Here is a 19660-nt window from a genome sequence, read left to right on the forward strand (position 1 = left end):
AAATGGCAATTTTGTAGAAAAAATGATTCTATTGAATTGAATTAAATTTAATTTTAAGAAAATCGAAATTACATAATAAGTGGAAGCAAAAAATCGAAATTACATTATAAGTGGAAGCAAAAAATCGAAATTACGTAATAAGTGGAAGCAAAAAATCAAGTAGGATAAAATCTGAGTATGATAAGTTCGCCATTGATGCCTCAAAAATTGGACCGAAATTGTTTGAATTTAATTGTAAAATGCTTCAAAGTCAATTCCTATTTCAGAGGCTCCCTGAAAAATCGATATGATTTCCCCAATTATTTGTGTCATAAAATTCCGCACCTTTCACAAACGTTACTGTAGTCCTCCTCTCTTGCACTCAAAAGGCGATTACGAAGTAAAGTAGTACGCACAGTGGTGTGCGGTGGGTTTAGTGAAAGGGCAAGTTATAGCATTGGCCATGAGGAGGAGGAGGTCGGGTTACCGCGCGACCCCCCCCCCCCCTCCTCTTCTTAGGGTGACTCTGGCAAGTTTTCAAAATTTAGATCAGTTCCCATACAAGGTTGCAGTGCCCTAACAGGGCGAAAAACTCGGAACAACTTAAAAAAAAATTTAGATCCTCTGGAACTCCTATATTTTACTGTATTTCACGGATAAAATCTGATGGAACTTCTGGGAAAGTGTGGTCTTATTGCTTGCTGTCTTACGAACATACGACAACCCAGCCACATGCTTAGTAACAGGAAATATGAACGGAGATTAATCAGTTCATGTAGATAAGTGCTCAGGGATTGAAAGAAATGGACTTCCTAAGCAGTTCAAGTACCAAGGTATACTCCACATTCCTCCGCGCCCGAAACCACTGATTTGCTTTTTAATGAGAGCTCGGAGATATCTTATGTAAATTGAGTATGTAATGCATCATTTTTATCATCCAACTGGCAACTCTGAAGGTGACAAATCCACGGAAAATGTTTTTATTTTCTGAAATCTGCAACCCTGTAACTACGTCACTCATAACAGTTGTTTGGGTGTTTACATCCCATGGCCAGTGTTGTGTAAGGGCATTTTAGTGATAACTTTGGACAGTTTTTCAGGATCATTATTGTTTTTCTCGTAATTTCATCGCAATCATGGTTGATAGACTTGGTAAGTGTGTAATTGGTAACCACCCTTTCACTGCAGTGTCCCAAATTCATTGCATTCCCAAACATCTGCAGGAACTTTTGTTCCGAAGAGGTTAGAACAGACTTCTGATAATGAAAGTTGGGTGCTTCCATGTATCTGCCCTTCACTTTTCTCTCAGTGAACTGGAAAGTAAAAGAAGCAATGCACTTCCCAGAGATTCGACTAACTATTTGTCTTCGAATAAACCATTATCTCTTATATTTGAACTTAATTTACTACTGAGAGAAACGTACCTTGTACGCTTCGATGATGCCCTCCTCAAAGAATCATTTCCTGTGACTCATCGGATCACAGCCCTATATCAGCCCTTAGTTTCTTCAAACTTGCTCGAGTAACTATGTCAATAGCATGTCAATATTCTGCTTTAAAGGGGGTACCTACTATCTAGTTTCATTACGCTCAGAAGTATCAGGTTGTGCACTCATCATTTGTTTCCTAAACAATCAAAGTGAAACAAAGCAAGTTTAATTGGAAAGTTTTCAGTGACTTGTGAGTGGACCTAAATTGTATTGAAGACTGTGAGGGATCTGAACTTGCAGTCATTTTGCACCACTTCCATCATTGTTTTTTTGTACATAAGATTCATGGCACCCTAATGCGCAGTACCTCTTCTCTTTCGATGGGTCAGTTGCTCTGGTCACAAAATCGTCTTTTGGTGCTTGACTTTCGTAGATTGGCTGAAAATATTAAGTTGCGTTCAAGTGACAACTTTCTATGTTCAATATTAACCGAGATATTGCGCTTTGAAAAACTCGATTTATGACATCATCCATTGCGGCAGTGACACCCTTAGTTTCTTCTACTTTGCTTTCGTCTGATTTTCCTGTTGAGTAACCAGTGCAAGTGTGTGTCTCACTGATTGATGAAAGCTAGGTGGAAGAACTTAAGGGTGTCGCTACTGCGGTGGTTGACGTCAGAAATCAAGTTTTTCAAAGCGCAATATTTTGGTTAATATTGAATGTAGAAAGTTGCTATTTGGACGCATTTTAGTATTTTTGTCTGATCTACGAGAATCAAGCATCAAAACACGATTCTATGACCAGCACAACTGACCCATTCTTTTTATAAAATTCCATTCAAATTTACCTTGTGTGCAAAGTAAGTAAAGTAGCCACGAAGAAAATAATATTTTTGAGGCAGACTTTAACCAAGCCTCATATCTTAGTTGCTTTTCAACTTCATGAAAACAGGTGTTTGTAGAACAGTTATGTAGAGCTTGCGTAGATAAGTTGGCAGTTGTCAAGTTCTGACTGCTAAGTCTTGCGCTCAACAAACAAATTTAGCAATACTTCCCAGAAGTATTGGTTTCTGGTATCTGTGCATAATTGCAGCATGGCGTCGTCCCTCTCAGTCAATCCCTGATTGCTATTGGATTGCGGCAGCACAGCTGTTCGCAATTGGAAATTGACATGAAAATGGGGATAGTGAAAGAAGCCCAAGAGTGACGTGCATACAAATTTTTATGCACTTGGAATTTCATCTAAAATCAATTGAAAACCCTGTAATCTTGAAAAACGCCATGAAATGTTTATTAAGAGCCAAGACCTTGTAGCCGTGATTTGAGCTTTAGTGGTTCCCTTTTTTCTAATGTTGAAGTTATAAAATTAATTTCTTTGCTGCTGTGTTTGACTTAGTTCTAAAATTATGTAACGAGTAATTTTGACAATAAATTATCAATTATCAATTAATCAACTGCCAACTTATCTGATGCAAGCTCTATGATGGCATTCATGGCTAAATGACATTCATTCTGTCGTTTATGGAAGCCTCATCAACCCATGATAGTAAACACCAAAGTTGTTTAAGAGTTGTCTTAGTTGTGCGTCTATACTCATCATCTTTGCAAAATTTCCATTGGCCTCCCAAAAATCGTTGAATTTGGAGAAATGTTTGTCATAATATCTATCTAAAAGAGTAATGTAGTTGCCGTATCCAAATCAAGTACTTAAATATGTCAAGAATAAAGGCACCGATACCTAAAAGTTGGAGATTTTATCCATTCCCAAAGCCATTTTTCTTCTCTACCTGAGAAAATTTTTGGAGTTCACGGTTCACCTTTTGAAAATTTAAGAATGTATAATGATCCCAAGTATCTGAGTCATTAAATTAATTTTTCTCTTTTTCTCTCAATACAGTTAACAGTGAGGCTAATGCTCGAAGAATTTCTATGGTGGAGAGTTGCTTTGGTAGTTCCGGGCAGGTAAGATGTTTTCTTTTAAAATAGGCCTATCCATGGGCTTATGGTACCTTAGTCCACATGACCAAAATTTACTGTATAATGACTTCTGTTGAGTTAGGTGGAGAGTTTAGATTCTGAGTTTTTTACAGGAAACTCTCTCAAGTTTACTAAATGATAAGTCGCAAATAGTTTAGTTCATTTTTATGATAAGCGGGGGTGTAAATTCTCATAATAACCTGGCAAATTTGTGCCCTGAACATAGCAGTAGCCACTCTTTCATTTCTTTGAAGAAGGAATTAAAGAAAACATATTTGTCGTAAGGTGAGGATTTGAAAATTTAGTGTGTTGGAACCACGCTTGAAAGAGGCAAGTACTGAGGATTGTAGATGTTCTTTGCTGAGACAATTGGACGTATTTCTGCCGTAAAAAACTAGTTACATTAAGACATGAGCCCTGAGACCCATAAGAATATTTGTATAACAGGGCTCACGTCATAATGCACATAGTTCAGTTTGGCAGAAATACGTCCAATAGAATGGCAGAACACAAACAAAAATATATTCTCATGATTCATCTCAGAAATAAAATATTTTTCATTGATTTACTTTATTTTCAAAGGTGCATTCATCATTCATGATTGAGTCAGGACAAACAGGATGCTGTCATGATGCTGAGGAGTTGTTGCAATTGAAAATCTCTCAGAACATCTCAGGGAAAGCACCACTAATAGATCCATCCTAGCGTTTTTTTCTCGATTTTACCCAGCGGAAAACATAACTGCATTTACGGTTTCTAATATCATTCATACAGAATAATAGGAGACAAAATAAACATTTTTTTCATGACGATTCGATTTATTTTTCTAATCCTGATTATGACTCTCTTTCATAACAGTTTCTGTTTATTTGTGGTCCTTTCCATGATTTTGTTAATATGTTCTCAAATTTTATTTTATAGCCATTAGCAGTCCCTGGACGAGTCTTGGTTGGTGAAGGAGTTTTAACAAAAATGTGTCGTAAAAAGCCAAAGCCGAGACAGTTCTTTTTGTTCAATGATATTCTGGTTTATGGAAATATTGTTATCAACAAGAAAAAGGTAATTCCTCCTTATCATTTCAGGAAGTTCAAGTTCAGCATCAAAGCAGTTTTTTCAGCTTATGCTCGCCAAAAAAAAAAAGAAAAAGAAAAACAGGAATTCATTTTTCCTTGTCTTAGGGAAGCAGGCTTTTTTCCTGTATATTTTTCAAAAAAATTCTATGATTCGTGCAATTAACTTTTGCTCTTTGGCTAAACCACCAACATTGTGCATGAATTGAATTGTTTATCCGAAAAATGTCTCTAAAGGTAAAGGAGCATCATTTATAACAAGTATAAAAAAACGGAACTACAGGTGAAGGTGTTAAATTTGATACTTAGGGTGTTCAAAAAGTAATGCACAGTTCCGTTTTTTGAGCAAACGAAAACAGCTATCAATTTGCGGTTTGTGTGTGCTTAAAGACGGAGTAAATACCTATAAAACAAGATCAAGAACAGCTCTGTAGGTAAAAAATTGACCAAGTGACAGAGTTTTGAAAATAATATGTCGAGGGAGACCCTCCAGGATTTTTAGCTACAAATATGTTTGTCAGGGAAAAAAAAGTTAAATGAGAATTGAGTGTTTTTACTGAAAAAACTTACAAAATATTACAGAAATTGACAAACTTCAAGCTTCTTCATCGGATTACACGGCTGACTCAATATTTGGCTGTTTTTCGAAGTATTTTCCACCACTTTGAACACAAAGTTTCAGCCGTTCTGCCCACTTCACAAGGATCGTCTGTTTGAAGTCCTCTTGATGGAGGGTTTTGAAGAATTTTTGAACAGCGGTTTAGATCTCGGCTATGGAATCAAACCGTGTGCTTCTCAGAAGTTTCTTTAACTAAGGAAAGTTTTTTCAATAAAAACACTCAATTCTCATTTAACTTTTTTTTCCTGACAAACATATTTGTAGCTGAAAATCCTGGAGGGTCTCCCTTGACTTGTCATTTTTAAAATCCTTTCACTCAGTCAATTTTTTACCGACAGAGCTGTTCTTGGTCTTGTTTAATAGGTATTTACTCCGTCTTTAAGCACACACAAACTGCAAATTGATAGCTATTTTCGTTCCCTCAAAAAACGAAAACATGCATTACTTTTTGAACACCCTATGCACAACCGTTTTTCACTACCGGCAGACTTCAATCGAACCTCGTTTGCCACCAAGAAAATTCCAAAAATTTGTGAACTTTTTTCAAATTTTCTTCCAAATCTTTGGATTACCTTTAATCCAGGCAAACAACATGAAAGTTTTTTTTAAAAAGTTTAGTACAATTCCAACCTCTTCATTCAAAGTTCCTTTTTCCCTGATTTTTATAACAATCCTACCTCGGAATTTTTTCATCGGTTGTGTGTTAAGTGATGTTCTTTTATTTTTCATGTTTTTCAGTATAATAAGCAGCATGTCATACCTCTAGAGGAGATCAAGCTGAACCCTTTGGAGGATGAAGGCCGTGAGTAGCATTTTTGCTGTTAATGTGTCATTTTATATTTTTCCCCCTAATTTTCTGAGTACTCAACTTTATTTACATTTTATAATTTACAATATCTTCAAAAGTTTACAATCCTTTGTTTTCATTTACCGTGAGGTAGTTATGCAATGAGTCCATCCCGCACAAGAGATTCAGCCAGTTGATCATGTTATCAAATGTTGAATTTGCTTGAAAATCCCTTTGAGCTTAGCAGGAATGTCTGAAACACTTTTAGAAATGTACAGTTTAAGTAGTCTGTTATGTTCATTTCTAAATTTTCTGCATCTGTGGACATTTCTTTTTTAGCCGTCATGAATCAGGGCTACTGAGAGAAAGTCTAAACTACTTGATTGAATAAACTGTTGACTACTACTAGTAAACTATTTAATTGAATGAATTAGAGGTGTTTGAGTGTTCCTTATGCAAAAGCAAATGCCATAAATGTTTTGAAATTGAATGCAAGGAGATTTACAATAGTTTGCAAAATTGTTCTTTGTCAAGATTATCTCTTAAAAGGAAATCTAATTGCCAGCGGCTAACAGATGGACTAAATTTAAAAATGTGAGGTGTTGACTACGTAAATTGTGCAATTCAATCTATTCTGACTGGATCCAAACCTCTTTATCTCGACAGTTCTGCTACTCAGAGAGTTGATAAGATTTGTGAGATACTTATTCACCTTATTTTTTCAGAATCTGAATTAAATATTTTACCCAAGCTTCTGTTGGATCAAAATTTGCCAACTTTATTTAGTCGGAAACTTAAAATGGAAAAATAGAAAAAAGTGGGTTACTCTGTGGTAGAACAGTACTAATGGTTTATAGACTCATCCAAATAATCATGACATTTCAAGGACTCTTTGAAGTAAGTTTGTATGTGGATAGTTGAATTTTCGGTGCAAATTCAATATGATTTAATTGCAGATCCTTGGGCCCAACGAGAAATTCCAACCAAACCTTATATTCTCTGGAACATTCCATTATTCGAAATATTTTACTCTTTTTTGAAAAAGTCTCTTTCTGTAGAACCAATAGCAGTGTATCCCATTTTTTACTTTGTTTTTGGTGCGATAAAATGAACTCAACAAGCCTCTTTTCTTCCCGCAGAATTGCGCAATGGATGGCTAATCTGCACTGCCTCAAAATCATTTGCTGTGTACGCAGCAACCTCTACCGAAAAACAAGAATGGATGGCTCACATAAACAAATGTATCGAAGATCTTCTCAAAAAAAGTAAGTACAAATCCTTAGATGCTCTAAGCTACCTAACTTGAAAATTTTTACCTCAGTTTAGCCCATAAGTGTAGCCTGATCATCCACTCGTGAGATATTGTTACAAAATGATAACTACATCAATCATCAGAAATCTATCTGCAGTTAATTCAAGAAGAACCAAACACAGAGCGCTTTTTGCCACTATTTTCACTCACTTTTTGCTTTTATTTTTATATAAAGATTACACTTTACCTTGTTTGCTCAATGGAAAAAGTGACATACCAACAGAAAATTTTATGTAGGGCTGTGCGAATTTGTTTTTTTAAGTTCAAGCCGTGTTCAAGTATTTTTTCACTGTTTCGAGCTGAGTACGAGTTTTTTCAGTTTTGAAAATGACCCTCGAGCCAAGTCAAGCTGGAGTCGAGTTCGAGTAATTTTGAGTTTTAACACATGATTTTACAATAAGAAATCACGGAGGAACTAAAAATAATAATATAATTATTAAAATATTTAAGAGTTTAACTCTTTTGGCGTTCCCAGCCCAGAAAAGCTCGAAATACTAAATAAAACTCGTGTTATTGGTACTTGAGCCGAGTTTGTGTATTCGCTCGAATCTAACCTACTTTTCGAGCAGAGTCAAGCACTCGATACTCGGCTCGACTCGACTTGAAATTCGAGTACTCGCATAGCCCTAATTTTATGCCATATCTAATGGGGAAAAAATATTCCTTGAAAATAAATTTACCTACTTATAATAAACTGAAAGTAACGAAAACTAAACGAAACAAAACAAACGAGAAATCAAGGTAACAAACTGTGAGCTAAATAATGAACTAAAGAAAGCCAAAACTATAAAACTCAAACTCAAAAAAATTAATTCAAATTGCCGACGTGTTTCAGGGCTCCCTGGCCCCTTTTTCAAGGCTAAATTTCGACTTCTGACTGTTGGAATTTAGCCTGGAAGAAGGGGCCGGGGACCACTGAAACGCATCGGCAATTTTAATTTATTTTTGTGAGTTCGAGTTTTTTAGTTCCGGCTTTCTTTATTTCGTTACCTACTTATTATCATCTTAGATGATCAGTTATATCAACCATTAGACTTAGTGATTTGAAAGTGTGACGTTTAATTGAACAAACTTTATTATTTTAACTTTCCTATTGTTCAATTTTGAGGCGTTGAGTATTAATCCCTATTTTCTGCTTAAAGGTGGCAAGAAAGCGTTGGAAGTTCATGCGGCAGTTTGGGTACCAGACTCTGAAGCAAATGTGTGCATGCACTGTAAAAAGAATCAATTCACTGTTCTCAACAGACGGGTAAGCAGCAATTTATTTTAAAAATCTAGAAGATCCTGCGGGCTGATCGTTAAAATCGATAGACAAAGTGACAGAGAAAGAACTCAAAGGAAAAATGTAGCAAATTTATTGGTCGAAATGTGCGGTTGTCATAGACTAAGGGAAGAAATGATGGACTAACCATGGAGTCTCATGTGAGTTGCTGTTAGTTCCTCCATTGTTTACCTCCTTTGTCTTTTGTAACCACCCGCTTCCAACAATAAGATCGCTCCACTGTCTCTTTGTCTCTGTTCTTCATAGCTTTGTCTATCAGTTTCAATGATCAGCCTGCTGTTTAATTTATTGTCATTGGGAAGAATTTTACCAGATTTAGCGTCGTCATTTCTTGTTGCCTGATTTCCTCTTGTGCTCTTTCTTATCAGATGAAAATTAAACGATTTCAACACCTCGAAACTTTTCATGAATCTCTCTCTTCAATGGGAAACATTCTCACAAAAGACACTAGTCAAGTTTTAATGAAGAAGATATTGCAAGTCAGGGCTCAAGTGCAAGTTAATGTTTCGACTTACTTATAGCTCATAGACATAAACCGTAGGAATTCTTGGCCTGTGCTCCGATTGGCGCCCTTGATAAACGCACCATAGTTGCTGCATTTGAAGTTACAAGCTTGATAGGTATAATATGTTAAGCCTAGAAATCAAAGTTTATAACTGCCTAAATTGACTGTAAACCACTTCTAAAGAAAATATAACAGCATCTCTTCCAGCAATAGCTTGAATTCAAACTTATATCTTCAAGAATACACTCAATTGACCCCATCTTGTTTATTGGAGTTTAATTATGATAAAAGTCTTTCAATTTCGAACTGAGGAGAATTTATAATCAAGTCATTTTGTTTCTTACACCAGCATCATTGTCGGAAGTGCGGCGCTGTAGTCTGTGGTCCATGTTCGAGTAAACGATTCCTGCTGCCAAATCAGTCTTCAAAACCGCTCCGTGTGTGTCTTAATTGTTACGATTCATTGTCCAGAGCCAAAGCACAGCAGAATAGCCTGTCAGATAATTCCAAAGGAGGTTTGTATTTGGATTAAATTTTGCAATATCATACCTTGAAATTTATCATTAATCAAGGAAGTCCTCAAGAAATTATGTTAACAAGTTTTCCAAAGACAAAATAAAATATGACAGGAAGTCTGCAGCATCGTTAACGGAGATATATGGTTTCACACTTTGGGAAATTGATTTATAATCTCTGAAGCATAACATCATCTCAGTAGCAAATTTTGTGATCAAAGAGTAGCCAGCTATCCATCCACAACAAAAGTGCCAATGTTTCGCAGAAATGAGTGCAAAGCGGAATTGCAACAGGACGGACCTTAAGAGAAATATAGCCAGTCGCATCAAGTTTGAAGCAAGAAAAAGAGGTTAAAAGTTTTATTCCTCCATGAGACTTGATATCAAGGCTAAAGTTTAATTACTGTTTCCACATTCAAAATATTTTGTTGGACTTGGGTTTTTAACATGAGACTAGTTTTAGACTAGATAAATTGAAAATTACTTTTCAAACCCGTTTTCTTCAAAATACAACTCAGTGTTCTTGCTGAACTTGATCCAATTGATTGAATTTTGTCTCAATTTATTTAAATTTGCTCTATTGCTTTCCGAGATCTGCCTCTATTTTACAGAATCTTGAGCTTTCCCTGGCTGTCAGAGCTATTATTCACTTGCACGATTCTATGTTTTAACTGGAAGCACAGTTATTATGCGTCTGTAATGAACAGTCGTCACCTTCCTTTCATGAGTAATTTTATTTGGGCCTCAAAATCTTTATTTTTATTGTTACAACCACAAAAAATAACTATGTACTTAGTTAATCTTTCTCCAAGCTAAACTGACTCTTTATGTCCGTGAAGAAATGTAATAATGAAATGGACTGGAGTTTTAATAAAAGGTTTACTTTGACAAAAAATTGATACATACATACATACATACATACCCAGGATGGAAGATTGGACCAGGCCATCAAGAAGAGGAATATGCTGGGTAGGAGGGCAATCGCTATGTTAAATGGAGTCCTTTGGGACCAAAGGATCTCCAAAGAGAACAAAAGGAGGATTTACAACGCGACTGTCAAGAGCATAGTAACCTACGGGTGTGAAGTATGGCCGATGAAACAGCGGACCCGGGAGGTTTTAGAGGCAACAGAGATGGACTTCTGGCGTAGATCCGCTGGTATTTCCAGAAAGGATCGCGTCAGGAATGAGACGGTACGGGATATCATGGATGCCAAGCAGACCATCGTGCATGACATTATGACGAAACAACTCATCTGGTATGGTCATGTCCAGAGAATGGCAGGAGACAGGTTGCCGAAGAAGGTCCTTGACTGGGTTCCTCCTGGGAGAAGACGCAGAGGGCGCCCAATGAAAGGTTGGAGGGACGGGATTGAAGCAGAAATGTTGAGGTGCTCAATCCCCCAAGATTTGTGGTTTGAAAGAGAGCAGTGGAGGTTAGGAGTCGTAGAGCGCGAGGGAGTGCTGTAAAGCGACATGTACAAAAAATTGATACATTTTAAAAACCGTTGATCTAAAATTTATTCCTCCGATTTTAGAGATCAAAAAGATTCAAAATTTGCAGAGTGATTACATTGGTGTCTCTGCTTCTAGAATTTGATAAAAATTGCTTGACTTAAATCATGTGCTGATTTTAACCGTGGATCGGTTCAAGGAATTTTTTTCGATTTAAATTTACTTCGAAAAATCGATGGAACCTTTTGTTTTCTTGTGCTAAAAAACTGATATCTCGAAATAATTGATTTGAATTCAACACACCTGCTTCCTAAATGTCGAAAATTACCCTGTTTTTCTCCCACTAATTTTCCAAATTCTATTTTCAGGTTTTCCTTGTTTGACTCTAACTTAAATTTGTAATAATTTATCATTTTTTTCAGATATGGTTAAAGATAGAAATGCATATAACAGAGACTCGTCTGGTGAAGAGGATTCAGATGATGAAGAAGAAAGTAATAACAAATCACAGCTTGCTAGCCCTGATCAGGTATGTATCACATTTTTATTCCAAAAGTTTTAGGAAAATTTCGGTGGCCAAACTACCGACCATATGCAGAGTTCCCGCATTCAGGGAAAGTGGGGAAATGTCGAGGAATCTTAAAAAGTCAGTGAAAATCGGGAACTGGCAAGAAATTAGAAGAAGTTAGTAAAAGCAGGAAACGGAAATTTTAAAAAGTCAGTTGAAACAGCGAAATGTTGAGAAAGTTTAAAAATTCAGTTGAAAACAGAGAATTGTCAAGGAAAATGACAAAAGTGCAGGGAGAAATCATCACAATCTCTTCATTTCCTTCCTAAAATGTGTTTGGCGCTTCAAGCAACACATTTTGTGTGTTCAAGTCTGAAAGTGGCGATTTTAATCATCCAGCATATCATAAAAGGTCGGGGAATTTTACCAACATTTCCCAGGAAATCGAGGAACGTAAGGGAATTTAATTTTCTAAATTTTGGGGGAACCCCGCACATATCTCTGTCGTACCATTTTAGTTTTGTATCAAATTTTGTATTTTAAAGGATAGGTAATCATCACAATTGAACGGAATTCTGCATAATTTCCCATTGCCTTGTCAAGAATATTTTTTGAAAATCCTAAAAATTTTCAGCACAAGTTCAATCTCAGATAATCTTCAAGTATACTGAAACCCTTCAATTAAGATAAATGTTTTTGTAATTTCACTGTCTATGTGTTATCAAAAGATGTAATTGAGTTGCTAAAAAAGAATGCTTAGAATCACAAGGAACAGACCAGAATAATAGAACCTGCAGGCTAATTAGTTAGAGTTTATAGACCGCTGGCAGTTTTTTTATGAACAGTCAAACAATTATTGGTCTTCTCCAGAAGAAATTTTCAATATTTCAATTGATTTTCTTGATACTTCGACGATTCGTTAAGTTTGCATGGTTAGCATCATAGTCTCATCTTTTTCTAATGTGTTGATTTTCTCTTTTTTGCCAGCCAAAATTCTATGGATCAGTTCCTGCGTAACATCGAAAAGTTGACTCTATCGGTCTTTCTACAGAAAAAAGCTAAGTAAATTGGCCTAATCTACACCGTATCCCTTTTCCCTTTTTTTAGCCTTTTTTACTGTTCAGCGGTTTTAGAACTGTTCTGTTTTAATTTGTCTTTTACCTAGTTGACTAGCAATATAACGAAAATCACAGCCTGCTCACAGAAGTTTTTGACCCTTTTATAAAAAAAAGGAGGGAAAGGAAAGTAGAGTTTTCTGCTCCAGCGCTTCAGCAGTGGTTAAATCTTATTAAAATGAGCAGCCATTACATCTGATAAAGTTTATTTTTAGAGATTAACCAGGATTTACTCAGGATCTTGGGTCAAGAAACAAAGATCACTTTTTTTTTGCAGGAAAATATTGGTAAGATTTGACAACTTTATGGAAAAATCAATTCTCAGAATATTTTGTGTAATGTGGATTAGATGTTACAGTAGTCAAAAAGAGGGGCAAAAGATTCAATATGCAGTTTTTCATGGACAATCTGAATAGGTATTTTCTGCATAGTTGTAGCACAAAAAATTTGATTTTTGGTTATTAAATTGATGAATTACCCATCGATAAGTCATCTATAGGTTTTATGGCAATCTCCATTAGCAATGATATCTAAAGCCACTGTAGTAACTTGCCTTATTTCAACAATCTTTTCGGTTTCTCGCAAAATTTTACGCAAGGAAAACTTTACTAAAGCCCTGCAAAAATTCCTTGCCACTGCTCCGTTAGTTTTACTGTGCAAGCAAATTACAAAGGTATCCTGTGAGTTTTTAACAGTAGAGATATTTTGTAGTAAATTTTGCTAATTTGATTAAGCTGTCATCGATCTCTCAGAGGTCGTTATCTTTTATTGATATTTCATATAAATCAGCATACCAAATTCTGATCTTGATTTTAATTTTTTTAAAAAAAAAAAAAACTTTCTCTGTGAATTATTTTATTGTTTTAAAGATTTACATCCAACCGTCATTGAATTATTTTCTTGTTTAAGCCACTCTGCACATTCTTTTGTAGAAAATTCAATGGATGGTTTTTATTGTACAATCAATTTTTTTACAGGTCAAAAATTGACCATAAAGTTAGCCTTTGGGGCATGATGTTGCCTGATACATAATAGTATGATAGTTCCTCCAACTTCAAGACTCCGTCAATTATTCTTTTTTCACTTCTACGGTTAAAAATAAATATTGCTCCAAGCTCTTTTTACTCTATGCGATTGCTCCTCACTGCCTGATGAAACAACCAACAAAATTTAATCAACGAATCTGACCAAAGAAGTCCAGCGTTGCTGCCAACATTGGACAGTTATTATATTTCTGCCTTTTCCAGTCACTTGTGACCGAATGGCTTTTAATTTATCCAAGTTAAAAAAAAAAAATATTGATTTGCTTTTATAGAACGTATTTCTAAATCAAAGTTTCTCAGTTTTGGACTGAAAAATGCATTTATTTTCTCCTTTTGATTCTGGTCAATTTTTTAGCAAAGATGACGCATGCTTCCTTAAAAAACAAATTCTGGAAATTTATGTAAAAAAAGATGATTTCAAGTTATGTTATCATCTGAGGAATTAACTGTAAAATTCTATCCTGTTGAATGAATGGATGGTCAATTATAGTTGCCAGATAGTTGGTTTTCCCTTTTTAAGTTCATGTATAGAATCCACATTTTACTAGACAAGCTGGCAATTTCGTAAAGGTCAATCAAATAGTGTGAAATGGGCTTTATGCTCTCCGTTTTGAAGTTTGTGTAAATAGTGATTCCTTTATTTTATTGAATTTATAGTATTTACAAAAAAATTTACCAGCATGTACAATTTGAATTCTGCTACATAATCCTTTATTTTAAATCCTGCTGTGTTTAAAAAATCTCATCGAACTTAGTCTTGCCGTAGTTACTTGTCAAAGAAATAATGACCAAAGAGGAAAAGACTCATGTCTCTTTGAATTGATACAACCCTTGGTATTCCCAATGAACTCTATTGCTTGCCAAATTTTATTCTCCTGTTTCTGCTAATTGAGGACAACATAATTCCCTCGATGATGCATTTTAACTCTATCTATTGAAAGCAATTTTTTTACAGTTCTTAAACTTTGTAGAACCCTGTTCAAAATATATTATAAAGTAAGTGTAATATAGTATACTCCTTGTACTATAATGTAAGAGACCCTTCATTTTGGAATGTCAGGAGATCCAAAAAATCAAATTTTGTTTTTTTTTTAAAAAAAAAAAATAATGCACGAACAGGTCTGACCTGAATTTTATGTTAATTCAACACATATTAATTATTACTGAACGCTTCTCCTCACTGTAATCCTATCGCCACCCCCCCCCCCCTTCAAAGAAAAACCTTCAATTTTCTCTCACCTCATTGCATGATTTAGCTGTTGTGTTTACTGTTTTTCTACTGTTTATACCCTGAAATCTCTTTTGTGCCTTGTAACTTCGTTAATTGGTGACCTCAACATAGTCCTGTGATCACAGACATTCTCACAAAGAACCTTATATTGGATCGGCATTTAACTATTTTATGTATGTATGTGTAGCAAAATTTACACTTCTGATCAACCACTCGATATGGAATCTTATCCGGTTCAGAAATATCTCCCGAAGTTATTTATGAATGCTAGAAATAAGTTGAGACGTTTCAACTCTAGTGATTTAACAATCGTAACAACTTCTTTGAGAACTTCTTTTCCGAAATACCAGCATAGTAGTGCTCAAGTATTTCAATCAATTTTTTATCTATTCATCACACTTAGGTGAGCCTGCCTGAGGTTACCTTGCCTGGAAATGAACTTAGAGTATCATACATTTTTATTTTCAACTGAGTCTGATTCAGTTTCCTTAAATGAGCAACGGTTTATCTTGGCCAAAGTCCATGCAAAATAAGTTTACGCCCATTTAGACTCAGACAGAAGATCATTTGGTGTCAGCTGAGCATTGAAAGCAGATGCAAGAATCAAGATCGCAGATCTTCTGTTGCAGTCTAAAAGTGCATAAACTTATTTAGCGTGGACTCTAATCGGTGCATATTGACGGTGAGAAATGCGTATCTGAATCACAATGATCAATTTTTTACTTTCTACCAAAAAAGCAAATCAAATTATTTCCTTACAATTTTGTCAGAATTTTTTTGAGTGAGTAAAGGAAACTCACAGAAAATTTCTATAAAGACCATTAGTTAATTTTCTTTCGAAAAAATAAAACATGAGGGAGACTTACCTACTACATCGCAATCTATGTTACGTATTTTTCGACTTTATCCATTGATATATCAATTATCATCTCTCATAAGACAATGTCTTTCGAGGTCTGTATACCTTAAAGATTTGACCTGTTTCAGTATAATAGTCTAGTTGTTCATCTTCTATTATTTGATGATTACAGAATAGAGGAAAGACCATTAGAAAGGTTTTTCCAAAGGATGGAGTTGTGGTCGGACTGTTAAAATTATTTTTACTAATGAACATAGGTCTCTCATTTATTGTGTACATGCAGAAGAAAAGTTTGAAAATTCTGGTTTGCAATTTAAATTGAATTCATGCTATTTCTGCTTCTTAAGTAATTCTTAAATTAATGTTACTTTTTCTTACTTTTCTCTCAAGTGCCTTATGTGAAGTTTAAAAAAGTTTAAAATGGATTAGAATATTCACAATATTGTATTTGATGATTTTTAGATTAGAAAATATTGCGAAATATCATGACATGAGCCATCCAAACGCCAAGCATCTGCATTCCATTGAATGGGAGTTATCGCTCTTCGAAGAACCAGGTGAATTCTTTCACCCATCGCATTAGTTCAGTTCCCATCATGGTCTCCCTCCTCCCCCATCAATCTATAATGAAAAGTATTAACATCAGTAAGAAGATGTATCAACAGATAAGCTCATTCTAGAGGAAACCATGGTGTGCACTGATATGTGGTGGATAAAGTAAGTAAAACTCGTTTCAGCCAGGTAGGCAGTTGTTGACTGGTGATCATCATGCATAGTCAAAAAATTCACATGAGATGTTACTCTCAGTCACAGCATCTGTCATCTGTAAACATAAAGTAAACATCAGTCAACCTGCTATCTGACACAAGTTCTACAGAATTTCTCAAAGAGCAGATTCTTTTAACATTGGATGCGCAGCTTGGGTGTTGTGACAGATTTTTTAATCTTTGCTCATGTGTAAGCTTCCATCATTAATGTACATTTTACGGCTCAAACAGCTCATCCTTACCCAGCTAACGTACTTGAATGATTACTTATTAATGTCTGATGAGGAATATGATGTACTGGGCATTTTTGACGAATTGTAATGAGTGCGTTTTGTAATGTGAAGTGGACGACAAGCTTTTTAAAATGGAGTGTCACATGATAGGATTGCAATAGTGAATTTAAGACGCATCATCCATCTGCTTCTTACTCAAAACAGTTTAAGTTGTATTGTTTTCTCACTCTGCTGAATGATATTTGAGATTACACCAATGTGGTAGGTACTGTTTTTTAGTTGAAAATAAGTGTGTTTATTGTTAAAGGTATCTATCTATTACACACATGTTTGTAAATAATAGTTAAAAATTGAAAATGGTAACTCTCGTCAGAAGTCTCACATTTATTTGAACAATGTTATCAAATGTGAGGTTTTGCATAGCTGATTTGATGATTTTTGGATTGAAACAGAGTTGAACGCTGCGAAATAGAGCTCCGGAGGAAATCTTTTTGGGTCAAATATGTATTAAGCACAGAGGACGATTGCAGTGTTGAATGCGGCTCTTTCACTGTATGAACAAGCCTAATATTCTTCATATATTGTAGGAAAATCCTCTAATATCCTAGTAAAGATTTGTCTCCTGAATGGAAAACTGTAGCTTTTTGGTCAAAATCATACGTTTTCTAGACAGCGAATACCACTAGGGACTGAATACTTACTTTCGCGTTGGATACTTCACTGAAACGTTCGGAAATATTGGTCTTTGAAGCAGCTCTCCAAGGTAACAGCTGTTTTGAAAAATGCTGGAGAGGTATATGGTGGAGTTATCCGTCAAGTTTCATCCACAAAATTTTGGCTCTCGGAAAACTTGTCTTAAAAATAATCATTTTGGAGCAAAGAGGGAGCATTGATAAGAGTAAAATCAGTTAGACGTTTTTATGATAAAGCAATAGAACTACATTTAGATCAATGCCTTGCATAGTCCTGGGCAGCCACTTCATTGTCATGCAAAAAAAAATTTGTGAGAAAACTGAAGGATAGAAGAGAAACAGCGAGGTGAGCTAACAGTGTAGTTTCAGCATTATTCATGCATTCAAGAGATATACATGTAATGCAAAGATGTATCGGAACTTTTTGATGACATTTGGTATTACCATTAGTATTATTAACTGTTATTGTGTTTTAGCAAAGTATTAAATTAAGTAGCAATTACTGTCATTGATATTTTTTTTTCTTTACAAATCTTAGAGATAGAGTCAAGCTGATTTTGCCTCTATCAATACCCTCCTTCTGCATTTTTCCTCCCGAAAGCTCAATTATCTACACACATTGATTTTCTCATTACCAACTAATTTTTACTTTCCCAGATTTTTCAATCAGGCTAACGCAACAGTTTCTGATACGGAATTTTTAGAAAATTGTCTAAAAATTTGAATGCTCTCTTCCCCTTCTTTTGATGTTTGTTTTCTGAGTTACAGTGCAACAAGTATACCGAAACTCGTAAAATATTGTTACCATCCAAAACATGTGTCTTACAAATTGATATACTTACAGATGTTATGTATTTTGAGCCCGTTCAAGTGATCGTCCTAACTTGTATTTTTCACATGGTGCTTACATTTTTTTTTACTATAATTAAATGTAAGTAGCATATCATATGATGGAGGATTAATTTCGAAAAGAAAATTTCAAAAATATTATCCAGGTTGAGTTCCGCTGACTAGAGCAACTACTTTTAATAACAGAGAACCTCTTTGTCTCCCAATTTTAATTCCCAATAATTACTCCTCCTTTCTTTTTTTATTTATGGTTAAAAAAAATAAAATAAAATAATAGGTAACGAGAGATGCCTTATATTTTAATCTGATTCTCTTGCTGTCAAACTTTTTTTACACTGTGGTGATAATAGGAAAAAAAATTGTTAGTTACAGTGATCTTGTTTTTTTTTTTTTTTACCGTGCAAAATTGTCATAAAAGTATGTATCAGAATTTCAAGAACTGGCTCTCCTTTTGTATATCAGTGGAGGATGCAAAATTTCTCATACATACTCTAATGAGTTATAAAATTTCAGTATGGGGGTAATAACTGGATGTATTTCTGCCAAACGGAATTATGTGCATCAAGAAATAAGCCCTGAGACCCATAAGAATATATGCATAACAGGGCTCACATCATAATGCACATAGTTCCGTTTGGCAGAAATGCGTCCAACCTTACGTCCAGTATTGAAGTTCATAGCCAATGAGAGAAAAAGTTGTGACTCACAACATTATAACCTTTAAATCTTTATTACTTTAAGGTGTTATCTTATCCAGGCTAGTTAAGACTGGCGAAAGACCATCATTTTCTTATTTCCCTCTTCTACTTTTCATCATGAACTCTCTATTTTTATGATCAGGACATTTGTAATGTTAAAAGTGCAAGTCCACTTTTTGCTTGTAGCTTAGTATCAAGTTAACTTATTATAGAGATGCCTTGGGCTTTTTATCAGTGTATAAAATGAAACGCAAATGAAGTTCTTATACCTTAGTTGAAGTTTCTGCAAGTTTGTGATAATGTAGGTAAGGAAACAGTATATTTTTTAACACAAACTAAATTACCTATTTTTCTTAATATTTCTATGTTATTGAATAATAAAATTTTGAATAATGTATTGATTTTTTGTTTCTTCTATTGTGTCTTTCCCATGTGTCGATAATTGGAAACACTTGAGTGAAGGACTGACTGACAGAGAAAATTCCAACGGAAAGGGATATAGAGGGATCCTATCGTGGAAGCAGGTGGTTGCAATGGACAAAGGAGGTCGGTAATAAACTGACTAACGGCAACCCAAGTCCATCATTTACCCTCTTAGTTTTTAAGAATCATTCATTTCAATCAATAGGATCCCTCCATACTTTCTATGTCTTCTGTGTCAATCGCTTTTTCTATCAATTTCAACTAGCAGCCCACCGTTACTTTTCTTTGAAAATATTCAGTTTTTTCCAAATTC

The 19660-nt window shown here is 35.0% G+C and overlaps 1 protein-coding gene across 1 annotated transcript; it reads left to right on the forward strand.

Moving 5' to 3' along the window:
- The first annotated feature begins 978 nt into the window (after positions 1–978).
- Positions 979–19321, forward strand: rush (rush hour). Its single transcript, XM_019042843.2, has 9 exons — positions 979–1131; positions 3306–3370; positions 4307–4444; positions 5813–5876; positions 7001–7126; positions 8316–8422; positions 9310–9475; positions 11352–11458; positions 12425–19321. Exons 1-9 carry the CDS (start codon positions 1116–1118, stop codon positions 12452–12454), a joined length of 819 nt encoding a protein of 272 aa, XP_018898388.2. The 5' UTR covers positions 979–1115; the 3' UTR covers positions 12455–19321.
- Positions 19322–19660: the final 339 nt, after the last annotated feature.

Source organism: Bemisia tabaci, chromosome 6 (assembly GCF_918797505.1).
Source record: "Bemisia tabaci chromosome 6, PGI_BMITA_v3".
Taxonomy (NCBI): Eukaryota; Metazoa; Arthropoda; class Insecta; order Hemiptera; family Aleyrodidae; genus Bemisia; species Bemisia tabaci.

Bases quoted from the DNA above. Each gene is read 5' to 3' on its own strand.
- rush (XM_019042843.2), top strand. The intron at 8,423-9,309 runs GTAAGCAGCAAT...TTCTTACACCAG, and splicing joins TCACTGTTCTCAACAGACGG to CATCATTGTCGGAAGTGCGG. The intron at 9,476-11,351 runs GTTTGTATTTGG...CATTTTTTTCAG, and splicing joins GTCAGATAATTCCAAAGGAG to ATATGGTTAAAGATAGAAAT.